The following is a 21679-nucleotide window of genomic DNA, read 5'->3' as shown; positions in this document are numbered from 1 at the left end:
TTTTAAATTTTACTAATATAAAATAAATATTTATTTTGTACATCATACAACTTAAAATACTAATAAATAATTAATTCTTTTTCCTCCCATTTTATCCGTTTTCACACTCATTCACGTATATATTAATGCTCATTTTTAACAAATGAGGAACCCCACAACAATTTACCAGGAGCAAAAATGTTTTGGTACAGGTATTTGTTTACGTGATGATAATGGTTGTTTCCTTAAAGCAAAAACTTCATGGCTTTGTGACACAACCGACCCTAAGGAAGCAGAAGCTTGGAGTCGGTGGCAAGCTTATCTTGGGTGCAGGAGCTCAACTTTCAGAATGTCATTTTTGAAGTTGATTGATGCTATTGCTGTCCTCACTAGTGGGATTTCTGATTTTGATATTATTACTAATAAGTGTAGACAGTTTTTATCTCCTTTCAACAATGAATTTTGTAAGGACACAAACGTTCATGAGCTAACTATAGCGTCAAGATTTTGTGCTCACAATCAAGTCTTTGATAGCATACCTACGAGTATCTTTTCTTCTATTATGAATGATGTCATAAATGTCTTTATCTCAAAAAAAAAAAAATAATAGCAAATACACACTTGGTCCCCACCACGTACACATACCTCTCACTCTCTGATATTTTCACATTATCACACACTAACCAGAGTCATACTAGCACCCTCATCATTCTCACAGGCATAGGGCACTCTCCTCACAGGCACACACACTCACGTTTTTTCTACGTAGAAATAATGACAATTAATTACTATTTATTCTTTCCTTTTAAATTCAAACGTTCATATTTCTTTTATAACTCTTGTTACCTATTTAAAGGATATGAAAAGCATTATTCCGTTGGCACTTGGAAGCTTTTCAAATGGTACCTTCATTGGTTTTTTTTATTCAAATGGCTTTATTATCCATTCAATTACACCCAACACTGTTTTCAAAGAATTATAAGCTATCCGTAATTATTTGCCAATGGTCTAATTATGCAGCTGTTGGTGACATTAAAATTTTCCCTAATTGGAAGCAGGTATTTATCGAAAAGCTCAAAGCCATCTTCCAGATATTGAAAGGGAATAGAGGAGGTGATACACTCAGAGTTTTCCGAAAGCAAATGACGACTTAAAAGCGAAAATTCATATTTTTGGTATAAAAGTGGCTGATTTTAAAATAAGAATTTATTTAAAAATTCAAAAGTTGTGGCCGGTCACGGGCGCTAGGAACATGAAAAATAAGCTAGCCAGGAGTATTTTCAAGAGTCTATGGAAAAATTATATGTGGTTGAGAAAACTTCCATTTCGCAATTGAAACAAGCAGATTTGCAACAAACTGTTCCATAAGCATGTAAAGAGTTCGGAAGGAAGAAAAGACAAATTGTTGCCAAAATTGAAAGATCAGAACATGGATTATGTTGCCAATGTTGATTTTTTTCTGATAATCTAATGCTTCTGCTCTATGATCCATTCCCATGGAAATAGGATTTGCCTTAAAGATTTTAAATATCTTATTATGCGCTAATATTTAATTAGTATTAATTTGCTTGGAAGTTTTGAGGCAGCATAAGAAAAAAACCTCATGCTTTAAACACCCCACCCCCCCAAGTACCCACACACTGATAATCAGTTTAATGCAACATATGTATTGCTTCTTTTTTAATTTTAAAATAGTACGGTGACAGATATAAGATACTTTGAAAATATATATAATTTAGGTTGCTCCTAAGTAAGATTTTGCTAGATGACCATTTGCTCCTTTAGGAAATTAAGAAGCAACCTGGGACACGTTCATTGCCTCCATATACTATCCTCAATATTTCTGGTATATGAAAGTGAATCTTTTCTGCAGCAAGCACATTTCCTGAAATTATTCCCTTAGCACCTTCCGTTCGAGGAACTACAAGACCCTCATCTTTTATTCCTTCGTTACCTAGCTTATTTCTGAAATTTGAAATGCGATTGGTGAACTCTGCCACAGTTACGTACTCTATATGGATTCACCAAAATGTTTCAACGTTCATATAACATTGCTCGAATAACTCCATCTTGGCCTGTCTCTACTCCTAGAATGCCAGCAACAAGTTGTACGCATGCACCTAATGGGGTGACTCGTACCGTCGTACGTGTGCTTGATATAGGGAAAGGTGAGAATTAATAGATAGGATAGGAAAAAATAGAAAGATTAATTTTCTAATTGGTAAGGAAGTTGGAAAAAAAAATCCATCTACTTGTTCTTTTTTCTTTTAATCCCAAATGGTGTGTTTACATTAATTTATCCTATTTAATAATCTATACTGATAATTATTTTAATTAATAAGTATGAGATATTTTTTTAATTAATTTATATAATAAATATTTACTTTTTATTTTCTTAGCAAATATTCTAAACCACTCATTATACACTACTAGAAAATCTTAAATAGTCACTCACCGACTTTAGCAACCAAAAAACTCAGTCACAAAAAATATTGTTCAACGATTTAGCGACCAAAGTCAAATATGGTCATCATTTGGAATTACTTCATTAGCGACCGATAGTTATTAGTCACAGATAGAATATTGCTATATCTATAGCAAAACTACATTTTTCTATTCGTGTTCAGCACCCAATCTTATGGCCAAATACATATTTAATTTGGACAGAGAGAAAATCAATCACTAAATCACTTAAATTTACTGAATATAGGAATACAAAAATGTGTTATAAATATTAAAATAATTAACGCTGAAAAAATATATTAAAACAATAACAATTATTATAATTTAAAAATACAACTATATTACATAACTGTTTTTTTATCACAATTGAAAAATTAAATATATAAAAGAATTTCTCATAATAACATTTACTTCCTAATTTCAAAATTTTCATATTAAGAGAAATTTCTCATTATTGATTTAATTCCACTTTTAAATTTACAAAGATATATTTTTAAAATTTTCAAATGCCAGCGACCAGATTTGCGACTGATATTTGTTATTAAAAAATTATTTTAATTATTTTAATTTTCTAGCGACCAATATAGAGACCGACAGTAGTTTCTAGAACAATATTTAGAATAATAAAATATAAATTTAGGGACCGAATTTGAGACAGAACCATTGGTCTTTCTGTTGGTTCTAAGTCAGTAAAGCAACCAAACGTTTATTGACAGACTAGTCTCCATTAGCAACTGATATCATCAGTTGCTAGACAGCAATTGACTTTTCTTTCGATCTCTAAGAGTTTAGTGATTTGGGTATCCATCACGGAACCATATTGGTCACTAACATAAATGGCAATCAATTCCTTCAATTTAGAGTCCGAGTTTGTCTCTAAATTACATTTTGTTTTCTTGTTATGTTATCTTTTACCTTAAAAGTTTATCTCCTACTGGAATTGAATCCCATATGTAAGATATACCGTAATGTTCTCCTCCATTTGATTATAAAAGATTGGTTTTGTTAACATATGTCATTCAATAACGTTAAATAATTTTATTTTTTAAAATAAAAATTTTCATATTTTGATGTTTAAAAAACATATTGACTTTTCCTACCTTAGATTTAAGTTACCAATTTTTTCCTTAGATTTTTGGTACACAATTATTCGAATATTTAGTTTAAAAATAACTAGGGAACTTTAATTCTAAAATTAATCAGCATTGCTTCCACTCTCATTCTAATTTTCAAATAACAAATTATACATGTGCACCTTTAACCTTATGAAATTGAGTAAACAAAATCTTCAAAATATATTAAAAACTTGAGGTGAGTTTGAAACGTTACCTTCTTGAATGTGACATTTTGCAATATTGGACTGAGTCAACTAACCCATTGAGGCCAACATAAAGAATCGCGTAAGCTGCAAGTAGGAAGTTGATGGAATTGGCACAGGGGTCGAAAGGAGGGGACAGAGGTCTTCCAAATGCTTGCTTGATCCATGAGGTCAGCAAACACTTGTCTGCTTATATTCAGCAATGGCCAAGGGATCCCATTTACTTTGCTCCTTATGACCCTGTAATGAAGGATTAATGCAGCTTTACTTTAGAACTCTTTTCTTTTTCCTTAGGAGAAATTGATCCGAAAACCATCAAATTATATATTGTTTTGCTTAAAATACAGATATCAAATTCCTAAAAAGTAAATTAAACAAACACATGCAACTTTTTTTTCTTTCTTTCTTTTTCCCTAAAGGAAATTATGTTTGAGACTAGAGTGAGGACCTTCAATGTCCAACTTCAGTGTAACCAAATTGTGTAATGACATCTTTAGTGAGGGAATCTAGTTTGGCCATGTGGCCTCCAGCGGGAGGGGGTCCTCCCTCGGCTAACCCTGGCGCAATAACATCCAATCCATGACCCAAAGCAATATTCAAGAAGAAATCAGCCTCCAAAAATTCCAAATTCAGAGCAAATTGTAGAAGGTCACTCTCAGAGGGTTGGCTTGCACTGGATCAATTTGGTCTGAGAAGAGTAAGATCTTGTAATGAGGAAAGGAAGGGCTAAGAAAGTTAACAAAACCGTAAATGGAGTGTGAAATGCCATGTTTAGGGATCTGTTTTCTAGGTGATGATATTTGTGTTGTGAATGTCATTCACATAATTGTTGAATTATATTTAGATAATACCAATGTTATTTGTGTCAAATTTTGTTAAAATTGAATAACAACATGTTAAAAGGTAATCAAATAATTTATATTTTAGTACATTTTAAAATGTTTATACTACGTTGATTTTAGTCAACATGAACAAAGTATCAAATGATTTTGAATTTAATATAAATTTTATATATGTAATTTATATAAAAAGAACTTTTAATCAAATAGTAAGTTTTAACAAAAATATTATCAAATTGAAAATAATAAAATAATATAATAGTTATCAAAGTTACATTGATTTAATTTAATCTCTGTTATATATATATATATGGAGCTAACTAGCCAACTATCATTTGTAAATATCATAAACGGTTAATTTTTAAATATAATAAATAAATTAGCAAGCACGTAGATGGTGCCTTTTCAATTTAAATAAAATTTGTAAAAGATATAAATAGTTTGGATTTAGAGATAAAACACCATATTTAAAAGAACTAATATGATAGTATAAGCAATTGAGTTTTTTTCCCACGAGTCTCCCCTTTAAATGCAATACTTTCTTCGTTCCATAATAATTACCTTGTAATAAGAAAAAATAAATCTCAAAATAATTATTATTTTAATTTTTAATTAATATTAATTGTATTTTTTTTTACTTATAAGAGATTAACATTGATAATGTTAATTTTATAAAATTGTTATTATTTTTTTATTCATTTATTAGTTTTTTGTGTATATAAAAAAATCTAGGACAATAATAGAACCTGATGTTAATAACATGAAAGTTAGATTGAAGATTTACCTAACTTATTAATTTTAAATTATTTCATAAAACATATATTTAATATAATATGGGCCATCCACATGCGTATGATGCTAAGCCTCATACGAATCGATCCGAATGCCATATAAGAGTAATTTTGGTCCACAGGCCGGTAGACTTGAGTTTTTTTTATCCTTATTTTTAGGAGCCTAATTTGGCCCACAGGCCAGTAGACTTGAGTTTTTTTTTGCCTTGTTTTTAGGAGTTTGATTTAACCTTAATTAAAGATTATTCGGACTGATTCATCCATTTAATTAAATTCAAATTGTCGGTTTTTTTTTGGTGTATGTGAAAAAAATATCAGTCCTATAAGCTAATGATGTTTTGACAAACAATACTTAAAAAGGATATTTTATAAAATTTAATTAGAATATATTTTTATATTATTATCCAATTTTAACTTATCATGCGTGTTAATTTTTTTTATAATAATTACCCTAAAATTTATATAAAAATAATTTTTAATTGATTGATTGTGTAAAAATATTTATACTTAGTGGATGGCAATAAAACTATATTTTTAGAAGTAAAAAAAAAAAAAAACTCATAAATTTTCTTTTAACGAAACGAATTAATACAGGATAACTTGTTCAATACCATCTTAATAATATGAAATAGATAATTCAATAATTATCAAGAGGGTGGGGGAATTCAGAATTATTCCTATACTTCTTCAGACCGTTTGGTAAGAACGGAAGAAGCATATGTTTTTTGGTGACATATTTAATGAGTGTGTCAGTTAACAATAAGCATTTGGTTTAATTGGGAAGAATCTGAATTCAATTTCTTTAAAATATATTTTTTAGGAGAAATAAAAAATTAGTATAACTAAACTTCAATAGAAAATTAATCTTATAATCAGTTCACACAAGACTGAAACTTGTGAAAATACTTTGAAAACCATGAATAGCCAACGCTCTAACTACTTCAAAAAAAACTGTTTGGTCCCATCATATATGAAATATTAATAGTGACACCTAATATACTCTCTTGTGTTCGGTCGCATATTTCAGGTATATTATAAACCTTCAATTCGGCCAAAGCGGTGAAGGGCTCAAAAATTTATCCACTATCTTAATGTCCAAGCTCATCTAATAAACACCATACACACCACTATATATATATATATATGCCAAGCTTCTATATAAACACACCACTACCACTTCTATAAACACCAATTCATAATGCACAAATTAGCACAACCAATGTATTCCTTAACAGAGGAATTGAAGTCCAAAGCTGAGGTGTATTATGGGGACAAAGTTTGCAGGGAGAAGTTCTCTTTGTTGCTGGCAGAAATAGGTCTACCTGATGGATTATTAACCATTCAAGACATTGAGGAATGTGGTTATGTCAAGGAAATAGGCTTTGTTTGGCTGAAGCTCAAGAAGAAGAGGGAGCACAGGATTGATAACATTCTTGTTTGCTATGATACAGTGGTAACTGCTTATGTGGAGCAAAACAAGATCAAGAATCTCACTGGGGTGAAGGCCAGGGACTTCTTGCTTTGGTTCACTTTGAACGAGATTTGTGTTAAGGGCAATCCAGAAGAACCTGTCATCACTTTCAAGTCTTTGGTTGGTTTGTCTATGTCTTTTCCATTGTCATTGTTTGAAGCAGGGAAAGAAGCCAAGGAAGAAGCAAAGGAAGAGAAGTGGTGGAGGATGATCAAACTGTAATTAGTGCAAAAAAAAAAGAAATATAAAATAATATTTTATTTGTAATTTTGTACATATGATGTTGTTCATCAGGGTCTGATTATGCTGATGCAATTAATTATTGCATATTGTATATTTTTAATGATTTATTGGCTGTAGTGTATAAAAAATTAGTGAAGGTCTTTAAAATGTGAAGTAAAAGAAAAAGAATATGCTATGTAATATTATTCGTTTCATTTAGAATATGCCAAGAGAGGTGTTTATTGTACTCTCTTTCCAAATTTTTCACGTAATCCGCTTCGCAGAGGCGTGTGCCTTTGCTTTGCATCATTGCATGGCATACGTGAGACGAGGGAAAGGGTCACCGTACGTTTAGACTAATTTAGATTCGTGTTTCTGTTTGAAAGGAACATTTTATGATGGAGACGCTAAGTTAAATGACAAGGTATAATAATTTGGAAATTTGAATTAATATATGCTGCTATGCTGCCTAAATGTATTGTAATTACCAACAAATTATTTGTCCAAATAACATGGTATTAGATTCAATTTATTTAAGTAAAATTTTTAATTCGAATCTTGATGGATGAAAAAACGTTTTTAGAAATAAAAAAATTTCACTAAAGATGTTCTTTTTAAATGAAGGTAAAAAGTTATAAGAAAAGAGAATGAATTAATATGTGTAAGAAGATAATTGTAATTTATATAAACTTAGATATTTTAGAATTTTTTTTATCATGAAATTATGTATTTTTAAAATTTTATAATATTTTTTTATGAAAATATGAATTTTTTTTCTTACTAAACAAATTTTCTTGGATCCTTCAGTCACTGGTTATTTGTAGCATAGTGATTTTTTCCTTTCCTACCTCCTGACTTTGCAAGCTGCACCAAAAGAGGAAACCCAAATTCTCTAGAACGCCTTCATCTTTTGCAAAATGCTGTGTAACAATAAGATTTTTGGTGGAGATGCTATACAACAGGAAGTTAGAATATTTAGAGGAGAAAATTTTCATATGATGAGTGAAAATATATGTTAGGAATATGAAGCGGTAAAATATGAGTCAATTAATTAGACGAGTTAACGTTAGCTTCACATTATATTCAATCTAACTGTGTTTTTGGATATATATTTTTTTTACACATTTTCATCTACTTTTTCACGTCAAATGTCCAATAAGAAATGCAACTTGATGTAGCTTCAAACCAGATCGGACATGTGTTCGAACTCACACTACAACTTTAAACATTAAGTTTGTAAGTTATTTTTATTTATATGTTGTTCAATTTGTTTTTTTTTTTAATGTGAGACTTTTGACTTTTGCGTAAGTACACGTTGATTTCATGGATACATTTAATTTTTGGCAAAGTTTTTCATCTATTAATATTGATAAACAGGGTTTTTATTCTCGTGAGAAAAACTGGGTACAGAAAAATGGTGGCAAAAGTGCATAGCGGTGATTATCCACGAGTAGTAGGAAGATGTTCGTCAGCCTCACTGGGCTTGTTATGTGGCACCATGTGACCAGCTCCTCTCACTGTCGCGTATGCCAACCCTTCATATTCAACTATTCTTCCTCCAACCTGCATTCTCTATCAAACTCAATATATAGGGAATAAATTTATTTTGGAGAGAGTACTAGGAATAGATGAGTAAATAGTAATGCTATCAATACATGGTCCTAAAGATAAACACAATCAATTCTAAAGTATCCACCTCATTCTCGAGGCATAAGGGCACTTTTTGTTTCTTTATATATATATATATATATATATATATACACACACGGGAGGCATAAGGATACTTGTCATTGTCAAACTATGTTCATTGTAATTGGTATACATTTATTGGCTTGTATCAACACTTCATTCACATATGTAATTTTCTTTAAAAAAATCTTAGCATGATAAATCATTACATCCAAGATATTTTTTTTCTACTAGACCATCGGTATCTTTTATTTCAGCTGATCTTATTTAAGTTAGATAAAATTATTATTATAAATATTAAATATATTTTCTTATTTTTATTTATAAAAATTAAATTAAAAGTAATATTTTTTTATAAGACTCAATTCATATATTATTTTTTGTATTAATTTTTTTAGATTAAAATATTCCTAATACTGATAATCAAATAACTTGTAGGGAAAAAAATTCATACCAAATAAAAGGAAAAAAAGAGGAGAGTATTAATGAGAAATATAATCTTTAGAAAATGTATAAACTTAGTGTAAATTTATTATTATTGATTAAATTAAGTATTTTTTTAATATTGATGGATTACATAATTAAATCTTATAAATAGAAAGTGAGAAAGTATTAACGAACTTACAAAATAAATTATACTTTCAAAAGTAAGTTATGCTTTAATTATTAAAAAGCCGGTACCTAATTAAGGAAAATTAAGGGGCGTGAACCTGATTATCATGGTACCAAGTCCGCCACCTAGACTTTAGAGGTAATCCAGAGCCTCAACGCAATATTGTGTTCCTTTCACCGGCACTTTGCGTCTCCACTGCATCAAATTAAAACAACACTGATTGAAGAAAAATATTTTCTAAACTCAAAATTAAAACTCTCTAATTGTGTGATGTATATTTTAGACATTTATATATAATAAAAAAAAAGTGAGAAATAGAAATCTTAAATATATTTTTAATTAGCACTATCAATTATTATTTTTTATATTCAACTAATGTAGCAGACCAGATGAGTACGTGACCCTTTCGCCGAAAGCAAATAATTCCCTCATGTCCTTCAATGCATAAATTATGAAGCATATGATCACAGGAATAAATGTCACTTCCACAAATCGTTAGTCATGAAAAGCCAGACTCGTCCAGTGGCTATGAAGTGTTCCTTTTTCTTTTCCTTTTTAGGAGTTATTTTTTCATTATTATGACTTAAAAAAGAGAGAGAGAATACAACTAAGAATACCTGTAAATCCATGTCTTAATTAAGCTCACCCTTGATGAGTTTGGTGTAGATAGCTAGGACCGAAAAAACAGAGATGTCGTAAGCTTTGAATAGGGAATTACTAAGCAAAGAAACACAAGAATTTAGCATTCAATGTTCATTGGTAAAAATTAACAAGGTCGTGTATTGACCTTTCTCTTTTTTGATTTTAAATTTGGTAGGCTTCGTTAATCAGTTTTGCTGGGATGCCAATCTAGTTGGCATCACCAGCTTTTCTAATTTCTAGTCCACCTTTGGCTTATAAATAAATAAATAAACAAGAGAAATGAAGGAGCAAATTCTAGTTCTTACTAGCAAACCTTCCATGTTATGTTAACGTTAGTGGCTCTTCTGGCATCTGCATGAAAAGATGACTGAACATCTTTTCTATTGAAATATTCTTCTGCATAATTGGAATAACAAGGGTCATAGCCCCCAAAATTTCTCATTCTCCTTAGTCTATAATCATTTCTCACCTGCAAGAAGCAAACTTTTCCTCAACTTATAAACCACTTGATATGAAAATAAATTATAGTGATCAAAACTATAATTATATATATACCTTGGTAAATGATTCGGGGCTGTTACTGTTGCTATGATCAGCTATTGAGGACGTGCTGTTTAGACGACATGCCTGAGCATAAATGTTGAATATGTCAATTTCGGAGTAATCTTGGAATACTTCGTGCATGGCTTGATTGCATTCATTAGACCATTCAAATTGTTTAAAATCACATACTTGTTTTGCTTTGTCGTATTGCTGGTCTGATATAACCGCATGGCTCCATGCATATTCCAGAAGGCCTTTATAGTCATAGTAATAATCAGTTTCTGGGTTCCCTACCTGAAGATGTGAATATCCACAATGAAATCATCTAGGGGTGCACTCTCCTATAAAAATAAATTCTTTTTCACAAAACATAGATATAGTTCCTTATGTGATATTGATATCGGTGTTGTTCTTTGATCACAAGTGGAGCTTCACTAATCCAAGTAATAAAGGCTTATATTAAAGGTCAGCATAGGTTACTGAAGTAAAAGTGTAAAACTCTGTTTTTGATTGGAGAATAATGCTAAAAACACTTCCATCTAAATTATCTTTTTTTTCGCTTTTTCTCCTTGGTTAGGGAGGATTTACTTACAATAAAACCTTTAAGACTAATAGATGGGTATTTGTTTCTATCTTTGTTTCGATCAAAGATTAACTCTGCAAACTTACGGATATAGTGACCTGGAAAATATGGACAATGAAAATGTGGTTATGTTAGTAATGTATGTGACCAAGATATCATAGTGAAGTTAAACACTAACCAGCATAGCTTTCTCCTGATATAAAAAAGTCACGAGATTTGAACTGTGGAAATCTTTGTAGCCAATTCACCAAGAAATTGTAGGTATCCTCAGCTGATTCAAGCAGCTTGTCAACAAATATGGCAACTTAAAATAATCAACAAGATCAGACGAATTTATCTTCTGTAAAGGAAACTCACCCACAAAATTATCCTCTAATATGGTGAAATCAGAAGATGTGTTAGTTTAAGAAAATCTAACTCCAACAGGGGACTCCACAAATAACAAATTTGCTTCTGCAAGGGTTTTCAAATTTCCAAGTAAGCAAAATAAATCCTCAATCTCTCCTCTTTTTCTTTTTTTATTATAGCAGTACTTATTAGCACAGTAATAATTGTTTGCATATAACATTATAACAAGAGATAGTGAAATGCACAAAATTCAAAGATGGAAATAATATAGATATGCATAAACCTTGGATTCCAGGAGTGGGTGTTGAAATGTAGTCCTTCCCCATTTGTGTTGACTATAAGAGGTCCAATCTCAACAACTGCGCCAGACCCAATGGAGGAACATCCTGGTCCTTCCAAACAAACCAGATAAACGAAATGGTATCAATACAATAAGATCTCCAACTATAACCTTAAAGGAAAAATGAAAAACTATAATAATATGAAAACAATATATATATATATATATATATATGACTTGATAGTATCATCGTATTTTTTTTTTGTTTTCATCCTCCGGTTCATCGGGAAAAAGAGATATGACTAATTTAGAGTTCAACTAAGAAGTAAATAAAGTCTTATTAAGAATTATTTCTGTCAAGGATCGAACTCACTTACTATTGTAAGATCCAACCTTAGAGGAGTGCTAATATCATACTCTCTAGTACACTCTTCCTAACACATATTCTAAAACTTATTGAAAATTACAAAATCACGTGGGAGATAATCAATAAATAAAAGTTGGGACTCACAAAAATTTGTGATTTTCAATCAAATTTAACCAATGATAAAGAATATGTTAGAAATATTGCTAGCATTTCTCTTTAACTTTAACTTCATTATATTAATCATTTATTAATCACTTGTGTCTAATCACTTGATTGGTAATCTATAATAATAGATTTATCTTGCATGATTTTGTTAATTATAAATTAAATAAAAAAGAAAAAATGGGGCTAACAAGTTAATCCAGCCTAGTTTAGACCATTAAAATTTTGAGTTGTGCCGGGGGAAAAAAGGTTTGGGCTTAAATTTTCAATGTCCAACTTAGCCTATGCATTGAGTTAATTAGGCCATTGAACTTGGCTTATTTTAAATCTCCTGGGTACAATTTTGCATTGTGAAACATGTCACTTATCATTATGATTTTCATTTCTTTGCCATATAGAAATAGTTTTCAAGTGTAATTATTCAACAATGGTTTTGAATTTTTTTTTAAACTTATTATAAAAAAAAACTTATATTGAATTTTGGGCATATAGAAAAACCATTTCAATGTTGTTTGAGCTAATCAAGATAATTTCTAAGGACTTTACAAATTTTTCTAGTAGCGTTGGGACTAAGTACTACCCATGATAGAAGACAGATGCATTAGTTTTTTTATTGTTTGGTCTTCATCAAAATTTCACGCACCAAGGTCGTATTAATTCTATAGTGCAAGTGATATATTTCCTTTTTTTTGCACTAGGCTATATCTACTGCAAAAAGAGGAACTGTGTTGGATACCAAACGCATATCATATTCAACGCCACCCTTTTCATAACATCTCTCTCTACTCATCTATTAATTGAAATTAATAAAATTTAATTATAAAATATTAATTTATTATGTAATAAAATAAGTTCAACGGATTAGATTCTTGCCGTTCCACTACTAATTCTAAAGGATCAAAATCCATGGTAAAGAATAAATAATGATGTATGAACATCCTCAGTTCATCACATCACAATATCACATGCTATTTGATACTTGGAGGGAAAAAATACATGCAAGAGAAGAAATGCAGGTATAATAAATGATTATAATTTTATGAGACGAATCAAATGAATATTTGTAGTTAAGGGATGTCTACATATCATTGCTGTTCATTTATTTATATTGATCATACAAGGGTCTTCATTCTTGTGAGAAAAATTGCCAACCCAAAATACTGGCACAAGTACATATATATATATATATATATTACGCTGATTATCCACGAGTAGGAAGATGTTCTTCTGTTAAGAAAGAATGAATTAGAGAGAGAGCCTCACTGGGCTTGTTCAGTGGCACCAAGTGACCTGCTCCTCTCACTGTCACATATGTCAGACCTTCGTATTCAACTATTCTTCCTCCAACCTGGTAATTAGAGTACAAGCTAGGAATACATGAGTAAATAGCCCCAATGTAAATAGGGTAAAAAAAATAAAATAACAGTGAATCTAAGTATCCACCTCACTCTTGAATCTTGAGGCATACATAAGGTTACCTCTCAAACTATGTTCATGTATATATGTGCAATATGCTTCGATGAATTTCATGATTCTACACATGTAATGGCTTGATCAACAACACAAATATAATTTTCTTTTAAGAGAAAGTACATAAAAGATTATTATGCCTAGAAATATTAAATATATTGATGTACTTACAATATAAGATTATAACTTTCAAAAGTAAATTAATTATGTTTTAATCATTAAAAAAAAGTGGATACTTAATTAAGGAAAATTAAGGGGCGTAAACCTGATTATCATGGTACCAAGTTCGCCACCTAGACTTGAGAGGTAATCCCAGAGCCTCAACGCAATATCGTGTCCCTATCACCGGTATTCTTCCATCTGCATCTCCACTGCACCAAAAACAAAAATCAATTAAAAGAAAATTAAACACGAAATCGAAATAACAAAAAATTCCATCTTTAAAGTTGTGATGTATTTCTTAGATGTGTAAGTAAAAACTCTTTATGCCCAACTAATAGAAACAGAGCCTAATGAATGCGAGTCAGGCTATAAGAATGATGATTCCAAAAAGGGAATCACGGTGAAGGGCATAATAATCCCTGCATACAGGGCACATAAGTACGTGACACTTTCGCCGAAAGCAAGCTGTAATTCCCTCATGTCATTCAGTGTACATTAGAGAAATATCTAAAGCTAAAGAACCATGTATCAGTTATGAAGCATATCATCACAGAGGAATAAATGTTACTTCCACAAATCGTTGATCTTGAAAAGCAATACTCTTCCGATAGAGTTATTAGGTGGTGGGAATTATTATGATATCAATTAATTTTTATATGACATACTCTCTTTGGTTTCAGTATATATAACATCTTAGAGAGTACAAATTATTCTGAAATATATGTCATTTTTATAAAATCAACATTATATTAAATATTTTTTTTCTAAGACTATTCTTAATAAATACTTAACAGGAATAATACAAGAATAAATAAGTCATTAATTAAAGAGATAAATAATACATTAAAAATTACTTAATATTTTCTTGAAATTCAATAAATTAATTATATTTCTTAGTATTTATACAAAAATCATAAACATCATATCTAGTATAATAACTGTTATTAATTTTTTTATAAATTAAGAAATTTGAATAAATATTACATAGATATTAGACAGAACTATACACACATGGTAGTCCATAATAATCTAATAATTTATTTGTGCAATGACTAATAATCCATTTGAGAAGTGATCTTTAGCATTATTATTACTTAAAAGAGAAAGAGAGAACATAGCCAAAAATACCTGTAAATCCAAATCTTAAGGCCACCTTTGATGAGTTTAGTGTAGACAGGTAGGACCGAGAAAACAGAGAAGTTGTAAGTCCGCAATATGGAATTACTAAGAAATGAAACACGGAATAATATTCAATGTTCACTCATTAGTAAAAATTAAGAAAGAGCATTGACGGAACAAATTCTCGATCAAGTGCTTACTTGCACACCTTCCATGCTACGTTAGTGTCTCTTTTAGTATCTGCATGAAAAGATGACTGAACATCTTTTCTATTGAAGTATTCTTCTGCATAATTGGAATAACAAGGATCATAGCCCCCAAAAATTCTCATCCTCTTTAGTCTATAATCATTTCTCTCCTGCAAGAGGCAAATTTTCCTCAAACCAATTGATATGGAAATTAGTTAGTGATCATATTAGAATCTAAAAATTTCTGACATTAATTTTCTACCTTAGTTAATGATTCAGGGCCGTTACTGTCGCCATCATCAGCTATTGAGGATGTGCTGTTTAGAAGACATGCCGGGGCATAAATGTTGTATATGTCAATTTCTAAGTAATCTTGGAACACTTCATTCATGGCCTTGTTGCATTCATTAGACCATTCAAATTGTTTAAAATCACATAATTGTTTTGCTTTGTCGTATTGCTGGTCTGATATAACCGCGTGGCTCCATGCATATTCCAGAAGGCCTTTATAGTCATAGTAATCATCAGTCTTTGGGTTCCCTACCTGAAGACGTGAACATATCCATTTAGAAGGCAATGAAATCATGTGGGGTGCATGTTCTCGTATAATTTTTAGTTTTGCACAAAATGCGTGTTGTTCTCTAATCATAAGTGAAGTTTCACCTCCAAAATCTACTATATAAAATTTTGTGTTAAAGGTCAACATTTTACTAAGATAAAACTTCAATTTTGATTAGAGAATGGAATCAAAAACATGAACTGCATCTAAATTTATCCTCTTTTTTTTCCTAATTAGAGAGGATTTACTTACAATAAAACCTTTAAGATTAATAAAGGGGTATTTGCTCCCATCTTTATTTCGATCAAAGATTAACTCTGCAAGCTGAGGGATATAGTGACCTGGAAAATATGGACAATGAAAATGTGGTTATGCTAGTAATGTATGTGACAGAGATATCTTAGTGAAGTTAAATACTAACCACCATAGCTTTCTCCTGATATAAAAAAGTCCCGGGATTTGAACTGTGGGAATCTTTGTAGCCAATTCACCAAGAAATTGTAGGCATCCTTAGCTGATACAAGTAGTTTGTCAAATATGACCACTTTAATCATTCAACAAAATCAGAAGAATTTATCTTCGGTAAAGGAAACTCACCCACAAAATTATCCTCTAATATGGTGAGATCAGAAGATGTGTTAGTATAAGAAAACCCAACTCCAACAGGGGACTCCACAAATAACAAATTTGCTTCTGCAAGGGTTTCAAATTTCCAAGCAAGCAAAATAAATCCTCAAACTCTCCCCTTCTTAATACTTAATAGTACGGTAATATCATTAATTAGGATATAACAATAGATAGTAAAAAAAAAAAAGGAACATACTACAAAGTCAAAAGATGGAAATAATATACGAATGTACAAACCTTGATTCCAGGAGTATGTGTTGAAATGTAGTCCTTCCCCATTTTTGTTGACTATAAGAGGTCCAATCTCAACAACTGCGCCATACCCAACAGAGGAGCATCCAGGTCCTTCCAAGCAAACCAATAAAAAAAAATGGTATCAATATAATAAGATCTCTAATCTAACTATGACCTTGACAACAAAAAAATCAGAGACCTCCATTGAGCCAGAGAAGGAGAGGCTTCTTGGAGGGTTCAGATTGAGCTTCAAAGAACCAGTAGAAAAGTTCCCTCCCATGGTTTTCATTGACAGTGATGTAACCTGAAAAGTGTGAGACTGAGGGGCTTGAAGGTTGGCCAGGAAGATCAATTATTCTATCAGATTCATATGTTTCCACATTTATTGCAGATGATTTAATGAACCAAGTACTCAAAAGAAAGAAACATAGGAACTGGAGGCACAGAATAACATTCATTTTCATATTCATAACTGCAACTAAAATCGGCCAAAACCATTGGGTTGATTATTCTTGTAGTGCTAACAATAACATTAGTGCCTGTCAGATCACTAGGGGTTGTTGGAAAAGACCAATATATGGTACACTTGGAACCGGCCTTGCCCACAAGAGCCCACCATAGTTGTTTGACTTCAAAGGGCACCATGATGATGCATGTCACTATTATTTTTATCAATATGGCCAAGTTTATTGCCACTATTTTCTTATGAATGTGGCTAAGTTTATTGTCACTACTCACTAACCCTTCCTGTCACTACATCGTGGTGGTCCCTAATCTTGATCAACTACAACACTATGTCACATCAATACTCTACTTGAAAATTCACTGCATCTTTGGACTGACTCACTTGTTTTTTTTTTTGCTAAATTCAACAGAATTATCTTCCGAAGGTGAAATATTTCTACTAAGAGTTAACAATTATATACTTACGTCATTATTATGCAATATAAAATAAGTAAGGGCTAACAAATAACAATTATCTTTAAGGTATTAGTTAAAAAGGTAAAAAGAATATAATAAAAGAAGGGCTTATTATTAAAAAATAAAAATTATTCAATATTTTTTAGCAATAAAAATATTTAATAAATTTATTTATTTATTCTTAATTAGTTTTTTCAGGAAACTTATTAATAAAATTACGTAAAATACAATGAATTTGTCATTTTATTTATGTATTTTAAAATATTTAAATTACATGTATAAAAAAATTACATATATTATCAAATATGATAAATAATTTAATATGGAGAGAGTATTATAGTGAACTCGAACCATTCCAAAGCTTACAAATCGTTTTTCTTTCACGTATGTGCACTAAACTTCCTCATTCCTGTAAGTTCAGAATACAGTACTTGGAAGGTTTTTTTGGTTAAATACGGTACTTGGAAGTTGGAACCCTAAAGCTTGACAATTAGAAGCGACCGATCAGGGATAATTTGCCACTTTCACAGCGCAAAACGAAGAGCAGAATTACCTTTAGCAATGTAATTTCTTTAATATAAAAATTGCAATGAATTGTGATTTATCATAAGGAGAAGATTTTGGATAGGAAAATATCAAAATTGAGGTCCAATAGATTGGCTTGAATAAAATATACGGTGCGGGTTAAATTTAAAAATTTAGTGAGGGAATAAGTATTTTGGTTTATATTTTGTAGTCATTTTACATCTTAGTTTCTATCTTTTTAAATGTAAAAAATAATTCTTATTTTTGAAGTAACATGATTAATAAGATGCATTGTTGTTGATAATTTTAATAAGTAGAGCATGAGAGGTGACACTAAACTAACACCTCTCTCTGGTGATTCTCTCTCTTTCTCTCTCATAATTCACGTCACTCCAGCATTGGAAATCTTCTCCTCATTTGCTGAATCCATGACTCGTCTTCTTCCAGGAATATCGTCCTTCCCCCGTGATTCAGCGCGTTCCACACCAGGCCGTCGTGCCCCAACCCGAACACCAAGAAATTGCGCGGCGACTTCTTCTCCAGAACTCTTGCTGTCACTGGACCAACTTCAGTTTCCAGTTTAGCCTTTGCCTCTTTTACCATTTCATGTAATTCTTTATTTTTATTTATATATTGAACTCGTGTATACTATATACACTGCCATTGTAGCACTCGTGTGTGAGATACAGAGATAATAATAATCCTCGAAAATCTTGAATCAATTATTCAACAGTATAATGTATACGTACAAACACATATGTTTATTTATGCATATCAAATCAAGAAAGCAACACACGCAACCGCACGCATCACATGACACTGACTGATATCACCTTACCCGAGTTCAATGCTGCTCGCACACGGGTAATTTCAACGGGGTAGGTTTCATGCCAGCCACAACTTGTTTGTACTACCAATGAAAAAAAAAAGTGTTTATTCAATATTAAATATTAATCACTAAACTTATTCATAAACTTTAAAAAGAAATATCTTCATTATAATGTAAAGTTCAATTTAATTTGTAAAACACCTCATGAATACTGGTTCTGTATGTTAATCACCGATTTCATTTGCTCCAAAAGAAAAATATTTCCGAATTTCCACTGTAATTTACCCCCTTTATTCTTGAATAATAACTAGAAGAAATACAACACATGCATGTCTAATACTATAGCACTGTTTGAACATTGTCTAATGGAGACACTTGATGTCGTGTATACAGCAGCACAACATTTAAACTACGTATCTGAAAATTCTATGAAGCTGTTGATCATTTCATTGTTTATATTAATTGATTCTCACTCCAAAAAAAAAAAAATAGAAACTAAATTAAACAACCATGACTTCCTCCTTTTCGATCAAGTAACAAGGAGAGAAATCCATATCCATCTAACAGATCATACCCATTACATCCCTTGAAACAAAATAACATCATCATCAAACGTAAAGACAATGAATATCTCACTAAGAAGCCCTGCCATGCACATTAGTTAATCACTTTTCCTTGTTCTTAATAAAGAAAGGTGGAGAAGAAGGAGGAGAAAATAAAATTAATATAAAAATAAGAACCCAGAGGATCACCTTAACCCAAAACAAAACTACTATATATTCTGCCTATGATCCTCAGGGTGATCTCCAACTTCTTAAGCCAATGTCATCGTGTTTCCTTGAAGGAGTTTAATACTGGCAGATGTTGGAAGAAGCAGCTAAATATAGCAAAAGATGCCCGGCGTGTAGATGTACTATGTTACAGGATATATTTGAGCTACAGGCTTGTGGATGGTACTTCAAAATATAAAGAATTACATGAAATGGTAAAAGAGGCAAAGGCTAAACTGGAAACTGAAGTTGGTCCAGTGACAGCAAGAGTTCTGGAGAAGAAGTCGCCGTGCAATTTCTTGGTGTTCGGGTTGGGGCACGACGGCCTGATGTGGAACGCGCTGAATCACGGGGGAAGGACGATATTCCTGGAAGAAGAAGAGTCATGGATTCAGCAAATGAGAAGATTTCCAATGATGGAGTGACGTGAATTATGAGAGAGAAAGAAAGAGAATCACAAGAGAGAGAGAGGTGTTAATTTAGTGCCACTAAAATTGTCAATAATAGAAGGATTGTAATGATAGAAATTATTTTTATATTTCAAAAAGATAAAAATTAATGTACAATGACTAAAAAATAATGACAAAATGTCTATTCACTCAAAATTTAGCTCTACTTTTAATTTGACTCAAAGTTCTGAACCTTTATTTGTTTAAACTTGATTGTTTATATTAATTTAAATATTCATGTTAAAATCAATAAAAACAAAAGTTGTAAAGGTGGTATGACTTAGTAGTTATCGTTATAGATTATGTTGTATGATTGAATAATATTTTAAAATTATTCCAATCATGCGTGCATAATGATGCTTTTTCAAAAGTTAAAGACATTTAGGATGAATTTCATGAGTTATAACGATACTAAATATTAATACATAAAATGCTAATATAAACTACTATAACATTATAATAGGATAAAATAACTAGAATAAGAGTATGTTATACAAAGATGATAATGCAGCACCATTATACAAACTATCACACGTTTGTCTCTTATTATTGGCAACTACAAATCATGAATAATTAGAATTTCCTTTTGCCCTGTAATTTTATATGTTAGGGACTTTTTTTCTCAAATAAAATTAAGTTTGGAAATAGTATTAGAATTTATGTCGAAGTCATCTCCTAAAAGACCAATGATTATTCGGACAATTTTAATTAAAAGACTACGGTTTGTAAAAGTATTTCTCAAATGGTTATACTTGAATTTGTAAAAGAATATAAAAGAAACTAGTTGAAGAACATTTACTGTTGTGAGAAATGGATAGTTTGAACAGCCAAGGTTGAGTTTTGTTTCCCCCTTTTTTAAAGTAAATTTTAATCAATATAATTTGTCTCCAATTCATAATTATATTTTAAACCTAATGTCTTAGGTGAAAGAATCTAAGTTATTTAAATTAATTCTCAATGTCTTGGTAAATTAACCTAAGCAATCATCATTAATGTTTAAGAATTTGCAGAGTTTAATTGATTTTGACATATGTCTAGAATCAACTCCAATTAGGTACTCTTCTTAGTTCAGAAATCAAACGAATATCTATCAACTAAACTATCAATTTCTAATATCAAATAATAGGTGATCAGTCTAAAACAAACATTAATAGAAGAAGAGGAAGAATGAAATTGAATAATTGTATTAAGAAAGAGTATTACATGAAATTAGATTCAATATTTTCAACTCCAATAGATGAGGATATTAGTCGCTCATAGCTTGATTACAAGTGTAAAGATGATTCATACCAATGTGTAATGAATCAAAGCTAAAAGTCCTAAGAATGGTTCTCTCTCTTTGTCATAAAGTTGCTCTCAAAAGGCACCAAAATCCTTCAATTAGACCTCAAGTCTTTTATATTCTATTGTGGGCTTGAGCATGTCGCAATCTCCTGGCTTAAGCTTGGGTAACTTCTCGCTTAAGCGAAACCTTTTGATTTTCAATTCATTAGTTTATGATTCTACTCACTTAAAA

The 21679-nt window shown here is 30.9% G+C and overlaps 2 protein-coding genes and 2 pseudogenes across 3 annotated transcripts; 1 reads left to right on the top strand and 3 right to left on the bottom strand.

The window, feature by feature from the left end:
• Window positions 1–1714: 1714 nt before the first annotated feature.
• Window positions 1715–4529, bottom strand: LOC114420730 (annotated as a pseudogene).
• A 1772-nt stretch (window positions 4530–6301) lies between these two features.
• LOC114419938 lies at window positions 6302–7274 on the top strand. Its single transcript, XM_028385760.1, has one exon. It carries the CDS (start codon window positions 6589–6591, stop codon window positions 7081–7083), a length of 495 nt encoding a protein of 164 aa, XP_028241561.1. The 5' UTR covers window positions 6302–6588; the 3' UTR covers window positions 7084–7274.
• Window positions 7275–8463: 1189 nt separating this feature from the next.
• On the bottom strand, window positions 8464–12894 carry LOC114420729 (annotated as a pseudogene).
• Window positions 12895–13321: 427 nt separating this feature from the next.
• Window positions 13322–17240, bottom strand: LOC114419937 (serine carboxypeptidase-like 33). 2 transcript variants are annotated; one of them, XR_003668324.1, is made up of 10 exons: window positions 16869–17240; window positions 16673–16780; window positions 16406–16501; window positions 16230–16322; window positions 16061–16149; window positions 15512–15793; window positions 15270–15419; window positions 15071–15095; window positions 14046–14151; window positions 13322–13658 (listed from the first exon to the last, which is right to left on the bottom strand). XR_003668324.1 is itself a non-coding variant. In XM_028385759.1 (10 exons), exons 1-10 carry the CDS (start codon window positions 17137–17139, stop codon window positions 13512–13514), a joined length of 1446 nt encoding a protein of 481 aa, XP_028241560.1. In that variant the 5' UTR covers window positions 17140–17238; the 3' UTR covers window positions 13322–13511. The 2 variants fall into 2 exon arrangements, 1 of the variants encoding a protein (XP_028241560.1); XM_028385759.1 differs by having other exon boundaries at window positions 15071–15166; window positions 15262–15419; window positions 16869–17238.
• Between the last annotated feature and the right edge of the window lie 4439 nt (window positions 17241–21679).

The sequence above is a fragment of the Glycine soja genome, chromosome 7 (assembly GCF_004193775.1).
Source record: "Glycine soja cultivar W05 chromosome 7, ASM419377v2, whole genome shotgun sequence".
Taxonomy (NCBI): domain Eukaryota; kingdom Viridiplantae; phylum Streptophyta; class Magnoliopsida; order Fabales; family Fabaceae; genus Glycine; species Glycine soja.
This window is presented reverse-complemented; position numbering and strand designations above follow the sequence as displayed.